The sequence below is a fragment of the Hylobates moloch genome, unplaced genomic scaffold, assembly GCF_009828535.3.
Source record: "Hylobates moloch isolate HMO894 unplaced genomic scaffold, HMol_V3 SCAFFOLD_18, whole genome shotgun sequence".
Taxonomy (NCBI): Eukaryota; Metazoa; Chordata; class Mammalia; order Primates; family Hylobatidae; genus Hylobates; species Hylobates moloch.
The window spans coordinates 33,336,179-33,363,178 of record NW_026652293.1 but is presented as its reverse complement, the minus strand read 5'-3'; the positions used below and the strand labels follow the sequence as shown (position 1 = coordinate 33,363,178).

Here is a 27,000-nt window from a genome sequence, read left to right as displayed (position 1 = left end):
GAGCCCTTCCTGACTTCCCTAGCTTGAAGTGATTCCCCTTTCTCTGAATAAAGACAGCATTTCCTTGTCCCCGCTTCTCTTGTGGTTCTGATGCTCCCACATAGTCCAGGGGCCATTTGAGTGCACTTGTGGCCCAGTGTCCTTTCCATCTCCCTCCCCATTCTCTGGCAGATTAGGAGCTCCTTGAGGTCAGGGACAGGTTCTGATTTCTTCCTGTGGGCACAGGGCATGGCACGGAGTGGGCATATGCAAAAGGTTTGAACACACATGAATGAAGGAGGACAGGCCTAGGTCTGGCCCTGAGTTCTGGCCCAGCCGGGCACTGCTGTCCTGTGTGACCTCAGGCAGGGCCTGCTCCCGGGGACATGGCTTCCCTGTGGCCTGCGGTGGCTGGACCCCACTGTAGGGGGTTCTGTCATGATGGGAGGACTGTTTGGCCCTGGGTTGATGCGCCGGCCCTGCGTGGGATAATCTCTCTTGGATAATGATTGCAGGGCAGCCCCCCATTTCATCTGGCTGCACAATCCCATTATGAGCCCTTCAGGATTTATGTCTAAGACCCACCCTAAGCCCATCACTAACATATGGCATCCTGGCAGACGAGGATGAGCAGAGATTGTACACACTCATTCATTCATTCATTCATTCATTCACTCCTTCACCGGTGCTACCAAACAGTGGACCCAGCATTCAATCAGAACCTGGCCCAACCCTGGAGGCGCTTCCAGTAAAGAGTCCGCAGTCCAGTGAGGTGGGGGCAGGGACAGTGGGAGGCGCAGGGACAGTGGGAGGCACAGGGACTGTGGAGCCAGAGAAGGAGGCTTAACTCAGCCTGGTGGTCAGAGAAGGCTTCCTGGAGGAGGGGACGCTCAAACTGTGTCTTACCAGAAGAGTAAGCCATTATGCCAGCGAGCAGGCAGGGCAGGGCCCTCACAGGCTGTGGCTCCCGCTGGGGGAGGGGCCGCTGTTCACGCTCAGCCTGGGGCTGGATGCTGCTGCGTGGAATCTAATGATAAGAGGAGCGTGGCTGGGGATTATCTGCTCTTGTTTACATGATTAAAACCAGACAAATACTTCTTTATCTGAAAGAATGAAAGGGCTTTGGTGAAAAATCCTTTCGGCAACAAAGCAAAGCACAAGCATTTCCTTAATTAATCTCTCACTCCCCCCACGCCCCCCACCATCCCACACCCCCCACAACAGCTGCAAGAAGCGTCCCTGTGGGGCTCCGGGGCTCCGGGGCTCCGGGGCTCCAGTACTCTGGGGCTGACCTGCACTGGTAGGCAGAAAGCCCAGGCCAGGGTGGCTAGGGGTGGGGAGGAGCCGAGAGGAGAGAGAACCACAGCCCTCTCAACACAGCCCCCTATGACAAGGAGCCTGGGCCCAGGCACAAACCCAAGATGTCCCCATTTTACAGGTGGACATCCTGAGGCCCAAAGATGGGGGAGTGACTTGCTTGCCTGAGGCCACACAGCCAGTTGGCAGAGCTGGGACTAGGACCCGGGTCACCAGCCCCCAGCCCAGCGCTCTCACTCACTCCCTCGTTAGCTTGTCCATGAGCCTGCAGGAACCGCCTGCAGTGCCGATCCACAGGGAAGTCAGACTCATTCCTCCTCTCACAAACAGACAGGCAGGGTCCTGATGGAGCAGCCAGGGGCTGTGGGGGTCCTAGAATGGGCTCCTCACTCTGGGGGAGAGGCAGGTAGACCTCAGAGGTAGCCCGAGCTTGGTCCTGCCTGGTGGGCAGGGGTCAGGAGAGTGAAGGAAGCTCCTGAGAAGACACCAAGCATGGGAAACTTGAGGCAACAAAGCAAAGCACATGTATTTCCTTAATTAATCTCTCACTCCCCCCACAGCTTCCCCACCGTCCCACAACCACCCTGGCCTGGGCTCTCTGCCTAGCAGTGCAGAGGTCTCAAGGCGCAGATGTGCGTGGCCTGCGCCTCGGGGCGTGGGGGAGAGGGCAGAGCAGAAAGAGAGGCTGGAAGGAGCACAGGACTGGATTGTTGGAAGAACGGGGTTCCCTGGAGCACTGTGAGGCAGCTGGGCATGGCCAGGAGGGGCTGAGTGAGCGCTGAGTGCCCGGCCAGGCCCTGGCCTCCCCACCACAGCCCCTGACCCCCTCGCCCTCCCAGCTTGATGTCTGGACTTGCCTCCCTGGATGCCAAGACCTCCAGCCGCCTGGGCGTCCTCACCGTGGCGTACTACCTGTGGACCACCTTCATGGCTGTCATCGTGGGCATCTTTATGGTCTCCATCATCCACCCAGGCAGTGCGGCCCAGAAGGAGACCACGGAGCAGAGTGGGAAGCCCATCATGAGCTCAGCCGATGCCCTGTTGGACCTCATCCGGTAACTATTGCCGCCCACACCCCGCTTGGGAACGCCAGGCCCGAGCCTGCCCTGCCAGGTCCCCCAGAGGCCAGGACGGGGTGTGGGGATGGGGGTGATCACAGAGGCCATGATCACCCTGGTGGGCTGAGCTCTGGGCTGCCCGCCGGGCTCATGCTGCATCGTCTGCCCCACCAGGCTGCAAGCACTTGCAGGCTGGACGGGGTCTGCCCCTCTCTGCCTGTGGCTGGGCGCAGAGCAGGTGCCTGTGAGCATTTGCTGATGCCCAGCCTGTAGGGTGGGAGGCTGGCGGTTATTGGCTCCTCCCTTTGTTTATTGGTCCTCTTTTTACAGATGAGGAAATGGGGCTCAAAAAGGTGCCGTGACTTTTCCAGAGTCACCGGTAGGTAGGTAGTAGAGACAGGATTCAACCTAGTCCTGTCTGACTCCAAGGACGATGACCTTTGCCCTGTGGTGCCACCCCCTAGCCACGGCAGTGCCACAACCTAGCCACAGCAGTGCAGCTGACCTTGCTTCTCAGACCTAGGCTCCCTCTCCAGGGAAGCACTGCAGACCCAGCGGCACAGCCACCTTCCACTCCCTTTCCCCGGGTCCCCTGCAGGTCACCCCACTCCTCTACTTCGTGCATTAGCTCCCTCACCAATGCCAGTTCTGTGCCAGGTCCTGGACCAGCGGACTCAGAGCCAGCCCTTGCCCTGGAGGAGTGGTCAGACCCATGAGCAGACAGGGACAACGTGGGGGCCTGGGGCTGCAATGGAGAAGCTGGGGCTGCCGGTGAGAGCAGGAAGCCACTGCCCTTCTAAGGGAGGGGAAGATGGGGAGGCAGGGAGGGCAGGCGTGGGGGCAACAGCTGTGCAAAGGTCCTGAGCTGCAGGGAACCGTGTCGGGGGAGAAGGCATAGCACAATCATTGTGACACAGCAGAAGGGGTGAGAGGTGGGCAGAAACCCCTGCTGGAGAATTCAGGTGGGGACAGACCTCAAAGGGCACCGTGAACCAGGCCAAAAGCTAAGTTTTATCCTAAAGGCCACAGAAAATGGGTTTTATACAGAGAAGCGGCATGATCCAATTCAGAAGGTTCACTCTGACCAGGGGTCAGAGTTTCAGGGGAGGTAGGAGGGGAAGGCAGAGCCAGGGACAGGGCCAAGCGGTGGCCCTGGGGCTGGGGAACGGGGCAGGTGGCAGGGCTGCTCAGGAGGGATCCTTAGCAGGAGGCGGGTGAGTAGGAGGTGAGGTGTGCTCATCACCCAGCATGAAGTTTTCTGGCCCACGCATCCAAGTGGATGGTGGTGTGGTCACCAAGCGATGGATGGTCTGCAGCAGGTGCAGGCATCCTGAGGTAGGTGTCCACTGATGGTTGGCCCGTGGATGAGAATCTCATGGGGGAGTCTAAGCTGGAGACAGAGGTTTGGAAGTCGCCAGGGAGAGGTGTTAGGTGCTACCTAGTGGCAGAGGGGCTCTTGCAGGACAGGTGAGAGAGCAGGGTCTGGGATGGAGCCTGGGAAGCCCCACCCAGGAATGGTCTGCTGGGCTCCACAGGCTACCCCACTAAACCCGCTCAGGGAACACCTTCTAGTACCTCTCACTTTCTGGCCAATTTCAGATCTAAGAAGTCTAGGCCTAACATTAAAACTCTAAACTCACACAGTTTAAACTAACCCTGTCTTAGCCTTTTGGATCTGACTCAGACTGGGAAGGCCGCAGTGGGAAGAGGGTCGTGGTGAGTTTGCTTCTCTTTCCTGCTCTGCCTGCTCCCTGGTGAGAGGTGAGGGAGTGGGCTAGGAAGGGCTGCCCAGACTGGGAGTGGGGTGAGCTAGAGCAGGTGCTCCCTGGTTGTGTCTCTCCAGGACTACTTCTATGGGTTCTCTGGAGCCCCTCCTCTCTCGCATCTCTCACCTGCTGTCCCCTGGACTCAGTCAATTTATGCCATCTGGCTACTTATAACATCCCCTAGACCAAGGCTCCGGTTGACTCCTCTGCTGGGGTCACCTCACCCCTCTGGGTGACCCTGTTGGGTCATATCTGGCCCATGGGAAGCATACATATCCCTATTGGAAGTGTTGGCCTTTCCCAGGGCCTTTGGACATGGGTCAGGCACCAGCCCCTACATTCCTCAAATTCTAAGAGACTCAAGCCATGGTCTCTGCATAGTTCTCTTGGCTTAAGGTTGTGGAGAAGCATTCCTTTCCTCCCCCATGGGGATAGATGCCCATACACAGGCTCCCACCTGCTCTCTAAAGAAACTCTTGTTCCCTGTATCAGCTAGTTACTGCTGCATAACAAACTAACCCAACATTTATCAGCTTAAAACAACAGCCACAAGTCTATAGGTCAGCTGGCAAGTTCTGCTGGTTTGGACTGAGCTCACTCACATGTCTGCAGGCAGCTGGTGGCTCAACTGGGGAACAGTTGGTCTAGGGGAGTCTGGCTGAGATGATTCAGCTATACTCTGTGATCTTTGTACTCCAGCAGGCCAGCCTAGATTTGTTTCATGGTGGTGACAGGATTCCAGGAGAGAGCTAGCCCAGGCATATTTTTAATAACAAAGGTGGAGGAGCAAGAGAGGAAATCAAAACATGCAAATGTTTCTCAAGCCTCTGCTTTCAGCAAGTCCACTAATATCCTCTTGGCCAAAGCAAGTCAGGTGGCCAAGCCCAGACTTAAGGTGGGAAGGGACCACAATGTTACAAGGGAAATGGAGTCTACAAACCGAGGCCGTCGATGTAATCAGTCTACCACTCCCTTCATTTCTCCAGGAAGATCTTCAGCTTCTCTTTTACCCTTTAGAGTGTTTGATGAACTAAAGAACATCAAATACTTGCCATGCTGTTCCTATCGTGTGGCTGTCAACTATAGGGTCTGGAGCCAGAAAGAGATCCAGGCAGGGTCTATTCTGTGTATGCTCACTTGGCCGGCGAGACTTCATCCAATAGCAGGGCTTTGAACACCTTCTGGACTCTGGCACTTCTGAATTTAGTCTCCAGCCTGGAAACCTCTCACCTGAGTTCCAGATTCTCACATAAAGTGTCTAGAGGCATCTCAAAATTAACAGGCCCAAGTTCAACTCTTGATTTCTCCATAAATCTGCCCTTTTCTTGCCCTGCCCGTCTTGGTCTGACATCTCTCATTCTCTCATACCCTGCAGCCAGTTCCTCAGCAAATTCTGTGAGCTCTACCTTGAAAACCAAATCCCAAGCCATGGCCCTTCCACCTCCCCTGCCACTCCCACCATTGCCGCCCCCTCCGGTGTCTGGCCTGGCCTCCGCTTCCTCTCTGCTTCCTGTCGTCTGTTCTCAGCACTGCAGCCAGAGGCATCTTTTTCGAAACCTGCTCTCAACCTAGCACATGGCAACAAAATCACAGCCTGCACTGCGGCTCACAGGCACTCGCTGACACACATCAGACTCTGACCTCTGCCCCGACTCTCCCCTTCCCTGCCCTGGCTCCAGCCCCACCCGCCTCGTTGTCCTTCCTGTCTGGATGTCATTGCCTCCTCACTGGGTGGCCCTCCCTGCAGAAAGCATGCAGCTCCTTCCCTCACTCCATTTACATCTCTCCTGGGTGTCACCTCTCCTGAGACCTCCCAGGCTCTGTCTCTCTTTTGTCTTCTCTTGAGTCACTTTTCCTCATAGCCTTTCTTACTACCCAATATGATCACATCTATGTGTTTCTTTTCCTCCCACATCCACTGGAATGTAATATGCCCCGTGAAGCCTGGCTCTTTAACCTCTGCTCCCTGCTGTATCCTGGAGCCTAGGACAGCACCTGGCACCGAGTGGATGTGCAGAGTTTGCTGAATGCACACGTGGGGCTCAAGGTCATCAGTGGCGTTGGGGTCTGACCCCCAGGAGGAGCTGGAATGGTCCAGGGAGAATGTGCCCAGCAAGCAGGTGCAGAGGCCTAGGACAGGCCTTGGCTCACGGCTGCACTGAGGGCTTTGCACAGCAAACAGAGCAGGGGCAAGCAGAGAGGCAGGAGAACTAGGAGAGTGGATATCCTAAAGACGAGGAAAGAGGAACTTCAAGAAACCTCATTTGTGAGATCTGTTATTTCTAGGATCTGGTAACTGTGATTCATGGTTTCTTGGGTCTTATGATTCAGAATGGCTTCTCCACATGGTGGAAGGAGGTGTCGGTGCTGCCTGCTTCACCACCGCTTGCCCCTGCTCAGGGGCTGCAGAGCTCCAGATCAGACACACGTGCCACAGTCAAATGTTCCAGAGTGTTTCCTGCTCTTGGGTTGCTTTTCACGTGGTGAAAATTGATCCTGCTGCTTAGAGCCGCACCCCCCACACCCCAGCCCTACCCCACCCGCTCTCAACCCTCAGGCAAGTTGTTCTGCAAAGCTGGGTGTTGGGCCTCGCTCTCACCATTTCTTGGTCAGAGAGCGGGGCTGCAGGGAGAGAACACAGGCGTCCTGGGACAGGAAACCAGAACCTAGGAGACCTGTGGCCTCATCTGCACTCTGACAATAATAAGTCTCTGTGTGACCCTGGGCAGGCCAGTTCCCCTCTCCAGGCCTCAGTTTCCCCAGTGATTTTCAAGATCCCATCTAGCTCTGTAGTTCTGAAACACAAAGGCCTGTGAGCCAGTGAGGAGGCTGTAGGGCGTGAACCGAAGCTTCTGGAGGCAGGTTCTGGGAGATGAGGTTGGGAGGGCTGGGCAGAGCCCAACCTTGAAGACAGGAAGCCCAGGTTGAGGGGCTGGCTGTTAGGCTTTGGGAATGGGAAGCTGGTGGGTTTGGGAAGGATGGATTAGAGCAGGGTGGAGTGGACAGAAGGTGAGCAGAAGCATGGATGGGGTGCCCTGGGAGGGGCACGGTCACTTCCTTTCCATTCGGCTCCCCTGTATTCAGCTGCTGCTCCGGGTGAAGATATTGTGCTGGGAGCTGGGGAGCAAGTACAAATGCCCCTCACGCCCCCACCCCAGGGCTGCCCACCATCTTAGGACAGACGGACAAGTGGGTGAACTGACGGCCACTCCTGATGCTCTGAGAGGCTGTGAAGGAGATGGGGACACTGGCAGTGAGGGACCAGGGGCCTCCTGACCCTTGCCCTGGCCCAGAACAGGTGCCTACCAGGTGCTGAAGACTGAACAAAAACACGGATGACCAGGAAGAGAACTGAGAACCAGGGCAAGTGGGACAAATTAAAAGTGGGAGCACACTGCGTGGGGACATAAGGCACACCTCGGGGGCAAAGATCCACATCCATGTCTCAAAGATTTTGACTCCAGAGGAACAGAACAGGCCATGTCCCTGGATGACCCGCCAAGACAGGAATTCATTTTCCAGGGCTCCGGGGGGGGCGCTCCAGAACGCTGGCGCCTGCTCACAGTGCAGCGTGCAAAACAGAAACCCAAGCCAAGCGGAGCACTAATCAGGTCTGGCCCCTTCTCTTTTTTTTCCAATCTTATTAAAACACCACAGAGATTAAGTAATGACTGGGCTCTATTTATAGCTCCCAGCTACCCTCTCAGGGATTGGAAGAAGCTTCCAGGAGCTGTGCTTGGGAAGGAACAATTCCCACCTTTAGGGCTTGGTTTGGGGACATGTTATTAGGGGTGGGTTTGGAAGCATCTCGGTGAGAATTTGCAAGTAGCAGGTGAAGAGGGGAACTGAGAGGTGGACTCTGGCTCTGCCTGGAAAACGTGCAGGGAGGCACAGGGCAGAGTGTGTGGGTATGGCAGAGTGTGTGGGTATTGCAGAGTGTGTAGACATGGCTATTAATGTCCCCAGGCACGTTCTGTGTTTTACGTAGCCGCCACCAGGAGCACGGACCTCATGGGACAAGCAGAAAAGTCTTCCCGCGAAGGCTCAAAGCCAAAAGAAAATGTACATTTCCCCATTTAATAATCAAAGGTATAATTCTTGATTAAAATCTGCAGGATAAATTCATTGGTTGTTAGTATGAGCACGCACGAGTCAGGACTTGCTTTTAGCTGCCAGATCAGCACAGGCTTAAGTAAGGTAAGGTTTGCATTTGCTCCTGAAGAGCAGTCCAGAAGTGGGAGGTGGGCAGCTGGCAGTCACCAGGGTCCCAGGCCCTGCCCTCCTGTGTGCTGTGCCATCTGAGTCTGTCTCATGGTCCATGAAGGTTGCTCAAGCTCTAGCTATTATCTCCATGTTCCAGGCAGAAAGAAGAAAGTTGGAGGAATGGACCAAAGGGTCCTGGCTGAATGGGCACCTCCTTAAGAGTTTTCCAGGAATCACCACCCAACGACTTCCACTCACCTCTTGATGGCCACCCCATTAGCAAGAGAATCAGGGCTTGATGGCAGGTCCCATTTGGTTCCCACAACATAACAGGACTTCTATTAAGGAAGGACGGGAGAATGGAGACTGCGTAGGCAACTAGCTGTCCCTGCCAGGGCCCACATTTAAAATGATTGTAATTGTAAAGGAAGTTGTAAAGAAATGTCTATACAGGTATAAGTTCCATTTGGCTTCTTAGGACCGTCCAAACGTTCTCCATGTGTGTGTGAGCTGAGTCTTGAAAGAGGGGAAGAGGGTTACCGAGGACAAGAGTGAGTGGGAGGCGACCCAGGTGGAGGCAGTGTGAGCGTGGGGCGGCAGGTTGGAGGAAGAGCAGGCACGCAACGGAAACCTCTTAGCAGATGCTAACCTCAGAGCTGGCATTTCTCACAGGACACACTCCTAGAAGGGGACTGTGAAGACAAAGATACAAATGCTTTTAGAGAAAGGTTGCTGCCAGGACCATGTGAGGGTGCCCATCTCACCAAACCTCCCACACTGTGCACTGTCATTTTAAAAATACTTTGTCAGTTTGACAGGTGGATATCTCTTGAATTTGTTGACGAAACTAAACATTTTAAAAAGCATTTTTGGCCATTGACTTTTCTTCTTTTGTAACACGAATTGCCTGGTCGTATCTTTCCATCATTTTCCTGTCGGGTTTTTGTGGTCTACTGGTTTACGCAGCAAATATTTACTGAGTACTTGGTATGTGCCGGGAACTCTTCCCGGGGCTGGAGACACAGCAGTGAACAAACACAGAGTCTCCGCCCTCCAGGGAGCCGATATTCTGATGAGAGGAGATAGTGAAGGTAGAAACAGGCCAAGATTGGTAAAAGCTCTTAGTAGATTTAGGATGGTAGTGCTTGGTCACGCAGTCTCTCCAGCTCGTCACTTGCTTTGTGGTTTTATTTGTATTGCAATCTGTCTTAGAGAGCTTCTCAAGCATTCAGCTTTCCATTTTAGCATAGTTTTAGGTTTGCGGAAAAGTTGTAGACAGTACAGAGAGATCCCACACACCCTTCACCCGGCCTCCCCTGGTGTTAGCGGCTTACATAACTAGGGTACGTTAGTCAAAACTGAGAAATTAAATTGGTGCAACACTATTAACTAAGTTAAAGATCTCGTTTGGATTTCATCAGTTTTTCCACGAATGTCCTTTTTCTCTGTTGCAGGATCCAGTCCAGGATGCTATGTTGCGCTTAGGGATTTCTTTATTTTCATGTAGTAAAATCTATCGATTTATTGCTCATTTTGTTCTTAGAGCGTCATTGTCGATACTGAGACATGATAAGATCTAACCTATATTTCTTCTAACTTTCTATGGTTTCTTTGTCTTTTTTTTTTTTTTTTTAGACAGAGTCTCACTCTGTCCCCAGGCTGGAGTGCAGTGGCGCGATCTCAGCTCCCTGCAACCTCCGCCTCCTGGGTTCAAGCAATTCTCCAGCCTCAGCCTCCTGGGTAGCTGGGACTACAGGCAAGCAGCACCACACTCAGCTAATTTTTGTATTTTTTAGTAGAGACGGGGTTTTGCCATGTTGGCCAGGTTGGTCTCCAACTCCTGACCTCAGGTGATTTGCCCTCCTCGGCCTCCCAAAGTGCTGGGATTACAGGCGTGAGCCACCGTTTTTTATCTGGTAGGAAAGACTCCTCCACCTTCAGCTTTATAATAAAATATGTTACTGAGAATAATGAGCCCACCTGTGTGTGAGGTCCTGTGTTGGGCCCCACAGATAGGACATGAACAACCAAGTCCCACCTGCAAGGCGGCCACTATATGGGGGAGGCAGACAGGTGAGCCAGAGACCGCACAGTGGTGTGGTGGAGTGGCAGTGACCCACACACAGAAGGGCCACAGGATCTCGTAGGGCAGTCAGGGAGGGCTGGACAGAGGAACAGGTGCTTGATCTGTGGTAGATTTGAGGAGTTTACCAGACAGAGAGGCAGGCAGGGCACTCCGGGCAGAGGGAACAGTGTAGACAAATGCCTGGCTCTGGAAAGTACGTGGCACAGTCTGGGGGCGGCAGGTGCTGGCGGCGTGGAGTGTCCGTGATGTGGGGGGTGAGACTGCAGAGGAGGCTGGCCTGAGGAAGGCCTGACCACCAAGGGAGATGTCCAGATGACCCCAAGGCCACAACCGCCAGGGCCCTCCCGTCCTGGGATCTGGAATTTTTCAATTGCTGATTCTCTTCCCAGGAACATGTTCCCAGCCAACCTAGTAGAAGCCACATTCAAACAGGTGAGTGAGTCTCTGGGCGGTGGAGGGGAGGGAAGGGGCAGCAGGCAGGAGGGCAGGCAGCAGGGCTAGTGGCATGGCTGGGAAGTGACAGGTGTACTGGCCAGTCACGCTGTCTCCTGGAGGTGGGATGCTAGAGGGGAGGGTACGCTGGGGAACCTAGATCCTTAGAGCCCCCCATGGCCACATCCCTGTCCTGGGTTCCAGTTTTCATGATGAAAAAGTGTGGGGGTGGAGAGAAGCCTTCACTGAGTGCCTGCACTGCCTCCACATACACCATCTCGCCCATCCTCCCAGTAACTCAGCACTGAGGTAGGACGAGCCCCACTTCCTGATGAGGAAACTGAGGCTCCGAGGAGTCAATGATTTGCCCAAGGTTATACCACTAGTAAATGACAAAGCCAGTGGGTAAACCCAGGCCCATCTTCTTAGCCTGTTTTCTCTTTCTTTTTAAAGTAATCATTTCTCCCCCAACAAGAATAATAATGATGTTCACTGTAGAAAATTAGGAAAATACTAAACAATATAAAGTAGAAAATAAAAATCATCTCTAGTTCTAGTACATAGTCCCTGGTAGCAGAGGGTATATTTCTAGTCTTTTTTCCTCTACATATTTTTAAATAATATTATAATCATAGTGCATATACAGTTTTCATCTTGCTTTTTTTCACTTCTATTATATCCTGAGCATTTTCCCCGGTTATGAAATATTTCTTAAAAGTACAATGTTTAGTGGTACTACAATGGCCTGTGATAAGGCTGGGCTGTAATTTATTTCCCACTCCCCTTTTCAGTGTTCCCTTAGGTTGTTTTCAAAGTTTTTCCTTTGTCGAAATTGTGGTGAATGTCCTTGTGCATCAGTCTTTGCCTGCCCTTTGAATAATTTCCAATTTTTTTTCCCTTTCTAAACTGTCAGCTGGTTGGTTGACTTAATCCAGCAAGGGTTTCCTGAACCCCTTTCCTGGGCTGGGCCCTGTGTTGAGCCTGGGGACACAAAGGAAGTGGCTGAGGGGTAGAGAGGAGGCTTCTGAATAGGGAGCTGTGAAAGCTTTGGCAAATCGCCGCGTCTCTGCTGACATCTATGAAATAAGCCAGATTGTGAAGGGGACTGAATGCTAGGCTAGGGAGTTTCTATTGTGATTGGGAATCACTGAGGGTGTGAGAGATAAAGAGAAAGAACGTTGCTCTACTCTGTAACTATCTGGAATGCCCTTTTTCTTTTGGCAAACTCCTACCCATCCTTCAGGACTCAAGTCAAATGTCCCCTTCTTTGTGAAGCTGTCTAACTCTTTCAGCCAATTAGTCACTCCCTCCCCAAGGCAGAAATCATGTCAGGTTCATTTGTGCATATCCAGCAACCAGCACGGAGTGTTCAACATGATGATGATGACGATGATGATGATGGTAGCAGTACTGCTTCCATGGGGCTTACCATGTGCCAGGAACTGTTGTAAGCACTTTATATACATCATCTCATTTCATTTCATGCAGTAGATCCCATTTTACAGAGGAGGAAAAGGAAGCAGAGACTTCAGGTCTCATATGTTTCCTGCGTGGTTGGCCTTATCGATGCAGTGATGTTTGAGGGGAGAGGAGGCTCCCTTGTTGGGTTCCCAGTACCTGAGGGATGATGGGGTGAGACCCATGAATGCTCTGGAGGCAGAGAGGGAAAAGTACGTGGCTCAGGAGGGTCACTTTCTTGTGCACGGGCTTCATCTCATCAACAAGGCTTGGGGCAGGCTATGCTTCTTCAAAGAGAAGGTCCAAGTTTCCACCTAGTGGGCAGCAGGGCCAGCAGGCCACCAGGTGGATGGATACTGGATGATTGGGAGGGGACAGATGGGTGGACGAAGGGTTACTTGGGTGGATAAGGGGCTGGGCAGGCAGTTAAGAGGGACCCAGATGGGGTGATGAGGTATGGAAGGAAGCAGAGGAATGAAGGCAGGAGGCAGGGTGGCTGGGTGGTGTGGTGGTAGAGGAAGGAGCTGCAGCTTTCTTTGGGTAAAATATAGATAGCAATCCCTGCTCTGCCTGCCTCACAGGGTTACTGTCAATCAAATAGGATAGGAATGGATACAAATGTGCCTTCAAGATGCTATTATTGTTGTCGTTAATATTAATAACAACTCTTGGCCCTGACTTTTCTCTGCGTGGGGTGTCACCCACCAGTACCGCACCAAGACCACCCCAGTTGTCAAGTCCCCCAAGGTGGCACCAGAGGAGGCCCCTCCTCGGCGGATCCTCATCTACGGGGTCCAGGAGGAGAATGGCTCCCGTGTGCAGAACTTCGCCCTGGACCTGACCCCGCCGCCCGAGGTCGTTTACAAGTCAGAGCCAGGCACCAGCGATGGCATGAACGTGCTGGGCATCGTCTTCTTCTCTGCCACCATGGGTATGTGCTGCCCACCTGCCCAGCAGTGCTGTGGAGCCGGGCCCCCAGCCCCTCCCAGCAGCCTGCTCCTCCACCTCTTACTGAGGTCTGGGGAGAATGCTGGAGAGGTTTACTGTGAAAAACTGGAAATATTTACCACCCCTGTTTATTTAAATCCCTCGCCTCTCCACCCCACCCCAGGGGCTTCTCCTTGGCACCTCCCCCTCAGGCCTGTCTGGGCCATTTCTTAGGCCCACAGCTGGCATCCCTGCCGCACCCTTCCCTTTGCTGCCCTCCTCTGGGATGCCAGGCCCCTCACCTATGCAAGCTCCTTGGAGGCCCGCACCTTGGTTTTTAAATTTTGTTTTATTTTTCTTAAAGAGGGGTCCCAAATTACACAAGCTTCAGACCCCACAAAGCCTGCGGAAACGTCCTGCCTGCCATCCCCGACTCCTCCACTGGCTTTTCCTGTCAAGGAAAAGACCTCACCGTTCTCGTTCATGCAAAAACTCTGGGGGTGACTTTCTACCTCATCCTCTGCCTTGGTCCCCACCTTTGCATCCTGTCGGGTGTGCCCCCAAAGTCCCCTCCAAGCCATGCATTTCCCTCTACCCCACGTCACTGCTCGGGTCAAGGCCGTGTGGTCTCTCGCCTGGTTCCTGTGAAAGCTGCCTAGAAAGCTTCCAGGGCTGTCCCTGCTGGTGTGTCCAGCTCAGAAGGTCACAAGTCTGACCGTGCTCTGCCCATTGCCCCTGGAAAGGGGCCGAACCCCTAGTGCCAGCTGAAGAGCCCTGTGAGACTGGCCCATGTGTTCCTCTCCTCACAGCCCCGCCACTCACGGGAGGCCACTGCCTCCCTCAGCCCGGCTGCTCTTGCCACTCCCCCTCCATGTTTGTCATCTTCAGGGTGCTCCCCACAAGCGCCATGCCCTCAGGAGAGTCCTCCCCAGACTAGGCCGAGTGCCCCGGGCTACACTGCCTGGTTACTCTGTGAGCACTAGACTCGATTGCAAGGATATCGTTGCTTGCTGTCTGCACAGCCACGACCAGCCCCACGCAGGCAGACGGGCTTGTCTCCATCCACCCCAGAGCCCATCGCTGCCGTGGCTAGAGCAGGCACTCGGCAGACCTGGTAGGGAGATGGGTGGACGGCTGGGTGACAATGGGTAATGGAGCTCTTCTCATCTGGGCCAAAACGCCAGGCGTGCAGAGGGGCCAGGGCCTCGGTGACCCAAGTGTGTGAAACGACAACATCTGAAAGTGCCTCTCGGCACATCTGACAAGCAGTCCCCAAACTCAGCCTTTCTCAGGGCTGGGAACATAGGGAAAGGGCATCTGCTGGCAGAGCAAAAGAACCAGAGACCCTTGGACTCAACTCACTGAGCATTCACTGCGCATGTGTAACTGTCCGTGCATCCGTGAACATTTGTGTGGGTGTACTGAGGCGGGGCGTATGAGGGTACTGAGGCAGGGCGTGTGAGTGTACTGAGGTGGGACGTGTGAGTGTACCCAAAGAGTGTGAGTGTACCGAGGCGGGCGTGAGTGTACTAGGTGGTGTGTGTGAGTGTACCGAGACAGTGTGTAAGTGTACCGAGGCAGGGTGTGTGAGTGTACCAAGGCAGTGTGTGTGAGTGTACCAAGGCAGTGTGTGTGAGTGTACCAAGGCGGGGTGTGTGAGTGTACCGAGACATAGTTTGTGAGTGTACCGAGATGAGGAGTGTGAGTGTACTGAGGCAAGGTGTGTGAGTGTACTGAGGCGGGTTCTGTGAGTGTACCGAGGAGGTATGACTCTACCAAGGCAGGGTGCGTGAGTGTAACGAGTCAGGGTGAGTGTACTGAGGCAGGGTGTGTGAGTGTACCGAGGCGGTGTGTGTGGCTGTTTCGAGGTGGTGTGAATATACTGTTGTGAGGTGTGTGAATGTCCTGAGGTGGTATGTGTGAGTGTACCAAGGGGGGGGTGTGTGAGTATAATGAGGCAGTGTGTGTGAGTGTACTGAGGCAGGATGTGTAAGTGTACCGAGGTGGGGTGTGTGAGTGTACCGAGGTGGTGTGTGTGGGTATGTGAGTGTACCAAGGCAGTGTGAGAGTACCGAGATGATTTGTGTGAGTGTTCCAAGGCAGGGTGTGTGAGTGTACCGAGGCGGGGTGTGTGAGTGTTCTGCAGCAGTGTGTGTGAGTATAACGAGGTGGTGTGTGTGAGTGTACCGAGGTGGTGTGTATGTGTACCGAGGTGGGTTGTATGAATGTACCATGGCGGGGTGTGTGAGTGGACAAAGGCGGGGTGTCCGAGTGGACTGAGGCGGTGCGTGTGAGTGTACCAAGGCAGTGTTTGTGAGTGGAGCGAGGCAGGGTGTGGGAGTGTACTAGTGCAGAGTGTGTGAGTGGACTGAGGTGGGGTGTGTGAATGTATCGAGGCAGTCCGAGTGTACCAAGGCAAAGTGTGTGAGTGTACTGAGGTAGGGTGTGGCAGTGTACCAAGGTGATGTGAGTGTACTGAGGCGGGTGTGTGAGCATACTGAAGCAAAGTGTGTGAGTATACCAAGGCAGTGTGTGAGTGTACTGAGGCAATGTGTGTGAGTGTACTCAGATGGGGTGTGTGAGGGTACCGAGATGGTGTGAGTATAACGAGGTGATGTAGTGTGTGAATGTACAGAAGCATGGTTTCTGAGTGTACTGAGTTGGGGTGTGTGAGTGTACCAAGGCAGTGCGAGTGTACCGAGGTGGTGTGTGTGAATGTACTGAGGCAGGGTGTGTGAGTGTACCAAGGTGGGGTGTGTAAGTGTACTGAGGCGGTGTGTGTACTGAGACAGGGTGTGTGCCAAGGTGAGGTGTGTGGGCGTAATGAGGAGGGGTATGAGTGTACCGAGGTGGTGTGTGTGAGTGTACTGAGGTGGTGTGAGTGTACTGAGGCAAGGTGTGTGTGTTTCAAGGCAGTGTGAATGTACCGAGGTGGTGTGGATATATTGAGGCAATGGGTATGAGTGTACTGAGGTGGTATGTGTCAGTGTACTGAGGCAGTATGTGTCGGTGTACTGAGGCAAAGTGACAGTATCGTGGTGGGGTGTGTGAGTGTATCAAGGTGTGGTGTGTGAGTATACCAAAGTAGTGTGAGTGAGTGTACTGAGGCAGTTGAGTGTACTGAGGCGAGGTGTGTGAGTGTACCAAGGCAGGGTGTGTGAGTATACCAAGGCGGGCTGTGTGAGCATACTGAGGTGGTGTGTGTCAGTGTATCGAGGTGGGGTATGTGTGTGTACCAAGGCGGTGTGTGAGATACCAAGGCAGTGTGAGTGTACCGAGGAGGGGTGTGTGAGTGTACTGAGGCAGAGTGATTATACTGAGGCAGTGTGAATGTACCGAGGCAGTATGTATGAGTGTACCAAGGCAGGTTATGTGAGTGCACCAAGGTGCTGTGAGTGTACTGTGGTGCTGTGAGTGTACCGAGGCAGTGTGTGAGTGTTTCGAGGCAGTGTGTGTGAGTGTACCAAGGTGGTATGTGTGAGTGTACCAAGGCAGGGTGTGTGAGTGTACAGAGGCGGGCTGTGAGTGTACCGAGGCAGGGTGTGAGTGTTTCGAGGCAGTGTGAGTGTAATGAGATATGGTGTGTGAGTGCAAGGCAGGGTGAGTGTACTGAGGCAGGGTGTGTGAGTGTACCAAGGCAGTGTGAGTGTAATGAGGCAGAGTGAGTGTACTAAGGTGGTATGGGTGTACTGAGGCAGTGTATGTGAGTGTACCAAGGCGGTGGGAGCGTACCAAGGCAGGGTGTGTGAGCGTACCGAGGCAGGGTGTGTGAGCGTACCGAGGCGGGGTGTGTGAGTGTACCGAGGCGGGGTGTGTGAGTGTACCAAGGCAGTGGGTGGCTTACTCTGTGTGTGCTCATGCCTTCATGTGCCCACATCTGCCAGTGCCTGTGTCTGTGTGCACGTGCATCTCTGTGTCCCTGCATCAGCGTGTGCCTGGCCTGTCCGTGCCTGTGTCTGTGTGCACCTGTGTCCCTGTGTTCCATCATCAGCATGTGCCTGGCTTACCTGTGCCTGTGTCTATGTGCACCTGCGTCTGTGTGTGCTCATGCCTGCGTGTGCCCACATCTGCCTGTGCTCATGTCTGTGTGCATCTGCATCCCTGTGTCCCCGCATCAGCGTGTGCCTGGTCTTTCCGTGCCTGTGTCTGTGTGCACCTGCTTCTGTGTGTGCCTGTGCCTATCAGTGTCCACATCTGCCGGTGCCCGTGCCTGTTGGTGCAGATACCAGTGTCTGTCCTCGTGTGTGAGTGAGCACACTTGCACAGCGGCTCCAAGCAGGGCTTTCTTTGGTCCCCTCAACCCAGACTCCTTTCCCCATCCCATCCCTGGGATGTGGCTGGTGCTAAGGTCCTGCTGGCCCTGCGTGAGGGAGCCCCCGTGCCACACCAGGGTTCCATGCACACTGGCTCCCAGCAGCCAGTCCTTGGATGCCCCCCGGGGAAAATCCAGATGGGCCTGAGGAGGGGCAGGAAGCCCGTGCATGGTGGTGGTGGAGCCTGGGGAGGGTAGAGCTGGCAGGGGAATCTGGGTCCACATCAGCCAGGCGGCAGGAAGACAGGTGGGCAGGGGTAGACCCAGGGCCACCTCCAACTCCAGCCTCTCCTGCCCACCCTGGCAGGGCTCCCACCTCACCCCGTCACCACGGGGTAGCTGCTCCATGGACTGTGTGGCTCAGGCTTCTCAGGGCAGGGAAGGAGCCCTTCTCTGGTGTCCCACAGGCCAGGGTTTGAATCCCACCCTGCCTCCCTGGCTGAGCCCCAGCACCATGACAGTGAGCCTCATGAGGGCAGCTATAGAGAGTGCTCTGCTCCCCACGTCGGTCTCACCAGGAGGTAGGGCAGCCACTCAGTCCCTGTTTCAGGACTGGCCTGATGGCGCTCACCCCACGGAGCCGTTCCCACACCACCCTTTCCTGGTGTGTGCGAGCTGGGGAGGAAGGCCTAGAATGCCCCGGGAGGCGCCAGGAGCATCAGGAAAGGCCCCAGTCCTCACTCACCATTGATCACTGTGCATCTAACATGCTCCAGCTAAGGAGATGCAGTTCTTGCTCTCGCTGAGCTAACCTCGCAGAGGAGATAGGAAAAAACCCAGACAGTTATGTTGTAATAGGCCCTAAGAGGTGAGATATTGAAGAATAAGTGGGAGTTTGCAAAGGGGAGTGGAGATGGCTTCCAAGCTGTTTGGAGAGCGGGCAGCCAGTGCCCGGGGCATTGTAAATGGCCTGCGCAAAGGCCCTGAGGCAGTGAAGAGCTGGACTCCCTCCTTCCAGAAACTTAAGAAGGCCAGTGGTGCCAGGGCACAGTGAGATGGGCAGGAGCAGGAGGGAGGGGCAGGCAGGGCCCACTCGAGTGGGGCTGAGGCACTGAGCTGGGTGAGGCCGCGGGGAGCTTGTCATGGCCTAAGTGCACAGCAAAGCCAGGGGTGCGCTTGGCAGGGAGCATTTTTATCTTGAGGAGATGACATTGGCTGCTGCGTGGAGGAAGGCGAGAGAGGAGAAAGACGTGAGAGCACTGTGGGGTCGGTGGTGGAGTGGAGGAGGAGAGAGGGAGAGAGAGAGAGTGGGGGGAGTGGGGAAAGTGTTGGAGCATCAAGGCTGCTGGGAAGCCAGCTATGCTGAGACCCATGTGGGCCTGTGGGTCTGTCCCTGCTTTACCACAGCGTGCCTACACCCCCGCCTGGGGGTGCGACATGCTCTTGTGTCCCTGACCCGCAGGCATCATGCTGGGCCGCATGGGTGACAGCGGGGCCCCCCTGGTCAGCTTCTGCCAGTGCCTCAATGAGTCGGTCATGAAAATCGTGGCGGTGGCTGTGTGGTAAGCCTCCTCATTTACTCACCTCACCCCGGCCAGCCCTGGGTGGATGGAGGGAAGACATGACCCCACCCTCTTCTCCCCTAAAGTGAGCAGAAAGCTGCGCCCAGGCTCAGCCCTGGGCCGGGGCCTCCGGAGCTACATGCGTTTCTATGGGTCCCCCAGCCCCAGCCAGGCCTGGCTCCGGCCCTGGGCCTGCCCCTTCCAGCCTGGTCTGAGAGCTCAGCCTGGCTCTGCTGCTCTCCTGGGCTCAGTTTCTCCATCACGTGGAGCCTTATCAGCTCAGCTTTTGGAGAAAGGAAAGCTGGCGGTGAGAACTAGCTGCTATTCCTTGGTCCAGAGTTCAGAGTTCAGGAGCTCAGTGGGGAACGCAGAGGGAGGGCTGCCCAGGCGCACTGTGTAGGCTCTGGCGTTGTTAGGCCTGAAATGGGGGCCTCCTGAAGGCAGGGCGGGGGAAGGAGTGGCAGAGGTTGTCCGGAGCTGGGGCGGTGGAGGTAACGGTATGAAGGACGCCATGTGCTGAGCCTGGGCCGGACACCTTGGCACAGTCTCGCTCTGTCCTCGCAGGAGCTCCAGGAAGCTCAGGGAGAAGGCCGCGCAGCGATGCGGGGCTGGGGCCGGGGTGCGTCTGCCCGCCTGGTTCCTGAGCCTGGCTGCCCCGCCGCCCCCAGGTATTTCCCCTTCGGCATTGTGTTCCTCATCGCCGGCAAGATCCTGGAGATGGACGACCCCAGGGCCGTCGGCAAGAAGCTGGGCTTCTACTCGGTCACCGTGGTGTGCGGGCTGGTGCTCCACGGGCTCTTCATCCTGCCCCTGCTCTACTTCTTCATCACCAAGAAGAACCCCATCGTCTTCATCCGCGGCATCCTGCAGGCCCTGCTCATCGCGCTGGCCACCTCCTCCAGGTAGCCCCGGGGACGGGCAGGACGGTGGGGAACTGGGAGGGGCTGAGCCCTGTCCGTCTGTCCAGCCATCATTTGTTCATAGCCACAGAACCACCAAAGCGCCAGTGTGGCCCACCTCACAAATGCGGGGACGGCTGGTGCTAGGGTAACAAGACTGACGTGGGGGACTTTTGGCCTTTGTCGAGGCCTCCCCTTCCCCCACGGCCCCAGCCGTCAAGCTCACTGAGTCCGCATGGGGACGGCCTCGACGCGCCAGGGCAGACAGCGCAGTCGAGTCCGTGGGAAATCACATCAGCAACGCACTGCTGCTGCCTTTTGCCCCACAAGGTGCTTCTCCTGGAGTCGGGCTCTGTGTTGCTCTAGGAGCTCGGCCTGTCCACTGCTGCTGGGATGGCCTGGCTGGGTGCCCTGTCACAACCTTGGCAGCGTCGCTAGACCTCAGGGACTTGAGCCATGGCTCTGTCACTCACTCGCTGTGCCTGGGCATTGCTTTCCTCATGCACAGACTGGGGGAGATTCCAGCTTCCAGCGCACAGGGTTGCTGTGGAGGCTGAGCTCTTGCTTGCCAGGCTGGGCCAGGTGAACCAGCACTTTGGCCTTAAGTATCCCCAACCGCAGCCCAGTGCAGAGACCTCAGGAATTTAGAGTTGTGCAAACCACGTCGTTGGTGGAGGCGGCAGGAGGGAAGTGGTCCCTTGTGGAGCATTTAGTGCTGTGAAGGCAGGGTGGCTCTCCCCATGGCAAGTGTCTGAGCTCCACATTAAGGGAGTCGCAGGAACTTAACCCACATCTTTCTGGTACTGAAGGCCTCACTCTTCCCTCTAGCCCTTACTTGGGCCTCAGCTTCCCCATCTGTAAAATGCCCTGCAGGCCTCTGTACCCAGCAGTCATGTGACACCCACCCTTGGCAGCAGATGCACCTCCTGCCGGACTCAGGAGGAGCAGACCCCAGTGAAGAAAAGCCCAGGAGCCATTGCCAGGAACACCCTCCCGAAGATAGGGGGTCAGGGGGCAGGACAAAGCCCCCAACATGCTAGCTCCCATGCCAGGGGCCAAGCCTGCCAGAGCCAGCAGCCCCCTGGCCATCTCCTGCCAGCAGGAACCGCAGCCTCAAGCCCAACAGGTCTGGAGCTCCTGAGAGGCTCTGGCGAGTAGAACCGGCCTTCCAAGCAGAGGCCCAGGGGAGAGGAAAACATGGGGGCCACACTGGCCTGTTTTAGTCCCAGCACTGCCACTAGGAACTCTCATGACAAACATAGTAACAATAATAGTCATGGTCACCATTGACTGAGTGGGTACAATGGGCCAGGTGCTGTTCAAGCCCCTAGTCGTTTAATCCTCCTAGTAGCTCTGTGACCCAGGTATTTTTGGGACAAAGATGCTAAGGCACAGGGTTCAGGAACTTGCCAGGGCCACTTGACAGGAGGCTGGAATCTAAGCCCAGACAGCCTGGCCCAGGGCCCTGCTGCTCAGACCTCCACATCCCTCGGCACAGCAGTGTGACATGGGTCAGCCCCGCCCTCTGGGCGTCAGCTTCCTCATCTGTAAAATGCACCCAAACACCTCCCTCATAGGAAGAACCAAGTGAGAGCACTGCAGTGCCCGCAGTCCTTCCCTCCTGCCGGAGCAGCGCCACAGGGGCACAAACACTCCTGGTGGGGTGGCTGCCTGGGGTGGGGTGAGTTTCCCGACGGAGGCCCCAGCCATCCTGGAGGAGGGTGCTGGGCAGACACCGGCCCCTCTAACCGTAGCTCAGCCACACTGCCCATCACCTTCAAGTGCCTGCTGGAGAACAACCACATCGACCGGCGCATCGCGCGCTTCGTGCTGCCCGTGGGTGCCACCATCAACATGGACGGCACTGCGCTCTACGAGGCCGTGGCCGCCATCTTCATCGCCCAGGTCAACAACTACGAGCTGGACTTTGGCCAGATCATCACCATCAGGTGCTCCCTGACACTGCACCTGTGTGGATGGGGCGGGGGCTGGGGGCCTTGGGCACTCCCAGGCTCCCAGACCTGAGGGGTCTCTGAAGCGAGCGAGCCTGGGCTCGGGGCACAGCAGGCAGAGGGCCAGGGCTGGGAGCTCCGAGCCTGGAGGACAGGCCAGGAGGGAGGGCATTGCTGGTGGGCACAGGGCAAGCAAAGGCCAGGGACAGGATTCAGGACCTTGGAGAGGCCGCCAGTGCGGCAGGAGCCGAGGAAGGGGTGCTGGGATGGGGCTGAGGCTGACGGAGGCCTCACAGGCCAGCCAAGCACACAGGTCTGACCCTGGAGGCCAGGCCCCAGAGGGAAGCCGGCAGAGCCACGTGGGGGTCAATCAGAGTCCCTGGGCAGCTCCATAGCAATATAGCTTCCTGGAACCCACAGAGGCACAGCTTCAGACACAGGTGTTTGCACATTCCCCAGGGGTTCTCCTGAGGCCAGGAATGGGGGTCCATGGGGCTGCAGGACTGTAAGGAGGGACTTGACCCCGAGAGCTCCCTGGCGTGGCATTTCTACCCACCCCCCACACCAAATGGCTGTCCCAGAGGCCCTGACACTCAACCTCTTCCTTGGAGCCAGACCCTGACAATGCACCCCGCCCCTCCTGCTGCTCCTCTTCCCCTTCCCACCCCCTGCAGTATCACAGCCACTGCAGCCAGCATTGGGGCAGCTGGCATCCCCCAGGCCGGCCTCGTCACCATGGTCATCGTGCTCACCTCCGTGGGACTGCCCACCGATGACATCACTCTCATCATTGCCGTTGACTGGGCTCTGTGAGTGGACTTTGCCTCCAGCTCTAGCGCTCCGGGAGGGGCTGACTTCAGGGTCAGCAGGGATCAGGGTGAGGGTCTGAGTCCCTTCCCCAGGGTAGAAGGCTGGGGACTGCCCCGCTTGGCACCACGGGAGTGCCCTACTCATCAGCACAGGCCTGGCTGCGTAATTTGCAGGGTCCAGTGTTCGAAAATGAAAATGTGGAACCCAGTCCAAAAACTGTAAAGGCCAGGCATGATGACTCACGCCTATATATCCCAGCACTTTGACAGGCCATGGCAGGAGGATTCCTTGAGCCCAGGAATTCCAGAGCCCAGCCTGGGCAACACAGCAAAATCCCCATCTCTACTAAAAATTAGAAAAAAAAAAAAAAAATGAGCTGGGAGTGGTGACATGTGCCTGTAATGCCAGCTACTCAGGTGGCTGAGGCACAAGAATTGCCTGAACCCAGGAGATGGAGGTTTCAGTAAGCCAAGATGGCACCACTGCACTCCAGCCTGAGTGACAGAGCAAGACTCTGTCTCAAAAAACAAACAAACAACAAAAAACAAACCTATAAAGAATTTCAAGACAGAAACAGCAGAGGATTAAACCAAACCTAACCCTTCTAAGCATGGGGACCTGTGGAACCCACCGCCACATGCCAAGAAGCTGCTTCAATGATGCCAAAGGGTGGGCTTGGGAGGAGCCAGGAAGCCATCTGGCTGCAGGCTCTGCATGACAGCTGGTCACCGGCCATGCTGTGCTGCGGTGGGTTGAGCACTGCCCTTTTCCAGCTCCCCTTCAAGTGCCCACCACTCACCCCCCACCTTGGCTCACCAGGGACCGTTTCCGCACCATGATTAACGTGCTGGGTGATGCGCTGGCAGCGGGGATCATGGCCCATATATGTCGGAAGGATTTTGCTCGGGACACAGGCACCGAGGTGAGAGCAGTGAGGTCCAGAGGCCGCCAGGAGGTTGGAGCCAGGCAGGGTGGGCAGGGCACCAGATCTTCCACCAACCAGCTAGGCAGCCTCTAGCCAATCCCTCCCTCCATGCCTCTGGGCCTTGGTCTCCTCATCCGTTAACAGGGTGACTAATTCCTCTAACATCTATTTATTGAGCACCCACTGTGGCTGGCGCTGATATAGACACAGGAGGAACAGTGGAACAAGATACAATAAAATTCCCCGCCCTCATGTCAGGATGGTCTGTCCAGTTTAGCCACCATGTGAGCATTTGTAGGTCTGTGCAGGCTGTGTGGGCTTCAGGCTCCTTCTACAGGCAAACGGAGAAGGCTGTCCCCACATCATGGGGAAGAAGCTGAGGTCAGGCAGGGGAGCCACTGATTCCCCAGCTGGACCCTGTGGATTAAGTCCCCTCCTCTACTAAGCAGCTCCAGTGGGAGGCAGGACAGCTTGGGAAGAGGAGCCCAGGGAGGCCATGACCTGCCGAGGTCACACAGCGTGTCTGCAGGAAACTCCATCTTGTGGTTCCTAGCCCTGAGCTCATTCTGCCCCCCTGGCCCTCAGTCCTCCTTGATGTCTAACCTTGGTCCCTCTTGCTGCTACCAAGGCCTGTTTCCCTTCACCAGAAACTGCTGCCCTGCGAGACCAAGCCAGTGAGCCTCCAGGAGATCGTGGCAGCCCAGCAGAATGGCTGTGTGAAGAGTGTAGCCGAGGCCTCCGAGCTCACCCTGGGCCCCACCTGCCCCCACCACGTCCCCGTTCAAGTGGAGCAGGACGAGGAGCCACCCGCTGCGAGTCTGGACCACTGCACCATCCAGATCAGCGAGCTGGAGACCAATGTCTGAGCCTGCGGAGCTGCAGGGGCGGGCGAGGCCTCCAGGGGCAGGGTCCTGAGGCAGGAACTCAACTCTCCAACCCTCCTGAGCAGCCGGCAGGGGCCAGGATCACTCATTCTTCTCACCCTTGAGAGGCTGGAATTAACCCCGCTTGACGGAAAATGGATCTCAGAGAAAGGAAAGGCTGCATGGGGGAGCCCCAACCAGGGAGTGATGGGCCCGGCATTGCCCGAGGCCCCGCTGTGACAGTTTCCCCGGTGTGAGCCCGGTGAGGGCGGCAGGCAGGGGTTATCCGGCCCCACTTTCTGGATGACAGACTTGAGGCCCTGAGAGCTGAAAACACTTGTCCAAGGTCTCACGTTAAGGTCAAGACACTAACTCAAATCTTTCAAGCCCCGCCTCTCCTCTTGGAGGACAGGGCAGCCTGCAGCTGTGTCCAGGCCCAGGCCCCACCCCCATAACAGGTGGCCTCAGCCACATAGTTCTCCCCAAGGGGAGCAGCCCAGGGCCAAGCCCCGCTGCCTTCCCCAGGCCACAGTGCGTCCAGTCTCCTGTACTGCCACGTGTCTCTTGCGAAGCTCCTTGGATGTGGGGACAGATGTCTACTAGAGCTGAAAGGCCCCCTTGACACATCCAGGCCAACCTCCCATGGGATAGGTAGGCAAGCCAGGACTCCGGGAAGGAGGTGCAGCCAGGATGCTCTGGTGGAGCTGCCGATGGGGCCCTGGTGTCAGAACTCCCCAAAGTCCTGTGCATCCAAGTGGAGTCAGGTTTTCTATTCCTTTCTGTGTTTGCAAATTCAGTGTTAACTAAATAAAGGTATTTTGTTTTTCACTTCTTGTGGGCTTCAACACCCTATGCTAGCCAGCGAATATGATATTAGCTACTAAGCTAATTAATACAGGCAGCCAGAGTGCAGACGGGCCTGTCTGGGCAGCCAGGATATGGGCAGGCCTATGCAGGTGGCCAGAATCTAACAGGCTTGTCCATTTGGCTGGAGTGTAGACAGGTCTGTCTAGGCTGCCAGTGTGTGGACAGGCCTGCATGGGCAGCCAGAGTGCAGAGGAGCCTGTCCTGGTGGCTGCAGTAAGGACAGTCCTGTCTGAGCTGTCACATGCAGAAGACAGAGTACAAGCTAGCCTACCCAGGAGCCTGTCTCAATAACCACAGGGCGGCTGGGCGTTGTCCAGTGTGGACAGACTTCTCTGCCATGGCCTAGGCTCTGCTCTGCAGGCAGGGCCTTGAGATCAGTCCCCAAAGAAGAAACAGATTTCCTTCCCAGTCTGGCTCCCTGTGGTGAATGCTTTGCTTTAGACAGGGGCGTGCCCAGGGACATTTCCAGATGGTCTCCCTCATTCTCCCACCCCAGGCTGCCTCCAGGAGGCCTGCAGGGCACACAGAAGGACCCTGGCAACACAGCCTGTTCCAGATAGGCCTTGGGGAGAAGATACAGCTCTGGGGTCCGGAGGGGCTTGCACCATGATGCCCATGAAGACACTAAGGCCCAGGGAGGGGACAGGCCTCCTCCAGGTCACTCAGCATCAGGAGGGCACCTGCTCTCAGTGCCCCACTCCTGAACTCCTTCCATCCTCCTCCCGGGGTGGAGTCTGAGGAGTCTGGGAAGAGCATGATTCCAGGACACCTCCTCCCACTGCAAGGCTGGGGGCTGCAGGCCTCCACAAGAGCATCCTTCCTTCTCTGAGGCCTCCTCACCTGGGAGAGGTCATCTGTCATGCAATCGGTCATCCCACCTTCATTCGGACAAGCTTAGCAGCCCCTTCTCGGTGTCACATCTCTAAGACCCCTTGAGCAACCGAGTCTGTCCCAGCACAAGGCAGGAGTCTGCTCTTTAGTGGACTTGTAAGGATGCTTACACACCTCCAGCAGCAGGGAGGTCACCACTTCCCGAGCATCTCAACCCACAGTGGGGCAGCTCTGCCCATCAGAGGCTCTTCTTAGCTCAGAGCTGGGTACCACCTCCCGGTGGCTTCCTCTCCCAGTCCCAGCTCTGCCCCCACTGGGGTGGGGAGCACACTGGGTGCATCTGTTAGCTCTTTCCTGGGAAGGTCTTCAGAGACCTGGGCCCCCAAGTCAGCTCTGCTCCAGGTCCCAGGCCTGCCTCTAGTCCCCTGCTCTCCTCTAGAACCCACTGGTGATGCCCTTTCAGTGCAAAGGTGACCCATGACCCTCCAGGTGAGCCCTTAACAGGCCCAAAGCCCAGGAGGTCCTTTGCTTGGATACTCCACCTCTGGGAATGCACAGCAAGCTCACAGGCCGCGTGTGCTGGTTCAGGCCTCACCTACTATTCCTGAGTGGGCCATCTGCACACACCTCCAGGCCCCCTCGCCTGAGGCTATGCCCTGTTCTCCCGGGATGCCTGCCTGTGCAGCTACTCTGGGGACCCCGAGAACTGGACTTTCCATTGATGCCTGCTGATCTGGCCAGGGCGCTGAGGGGCTTGTATCCTGCCCCCTCCACCCGGCACCAGGCCAGCACCTGGCAGGAAGCAAGCACAGA

At 56.0% G+C, this 27,000-nt stretch overlaps 1 protein-coding gene across 5 annotated transcripts in view; it reads left to right on the top strand.

The window, feature by feature from the left end:
- Positions 1 to 25,317, top strand: part of SLC1A7 (solute carrier family 1 member 7) — a 51,059-nt gene extending 25,742 nt beyond the window's left edge. The window contains exons 3-11 of one of the 5 annotated variants that reach the window (XM_032137122.1): positions 2,136 to 2,351; positions 10,799 to 10,841; positions 13,008 to 13,230; positions 18,941 to 19,040; positions 19,709 to 19,942; positions 21,694 to 21,888; positions 22,566 to 22,700; positions 23,521 to 23,623; positions 24,274 to 25,317. In XM_032137122.1, the coding sequence (XP_031993013.1) occupies positions 2,136 to 2,351; positions 10,799 to 10,841; positions 13,008 to 13,230; positions 18,941 to 19,040; positions 19,709 to 19,942; positions 21,694 to 21,888; positions 22,566 to 22,700; positions 23,521 to 23,623; positions 24,274 to 24,492 (1,468 nt within the window). In that variant the 3' untranslated portion in view covers positions 24,493 to 25,317. Of the gene's footprint in view, positions 1 to 2,135; positions 2,352 to 8,480; positions 9,190 to 10,798; positions 10,842 to 13,007; positions 13,231 to 18,940; positions 19,041 to 19,708; positions 19,943 to 21,516; positions 21,889 to 22,565; positions 22,701 to 23,520; positions 23,624 to 24,254 lie in introns of those variants that run through there. The other 4 variants (XM_032137121.1, XM_032137123.2, XM_058430619.1 and 1 more) reach the window with 4 other exon arrangements.
- Positions 25,318 to 27,000: the final 1,683 nt, after the last annotated feature.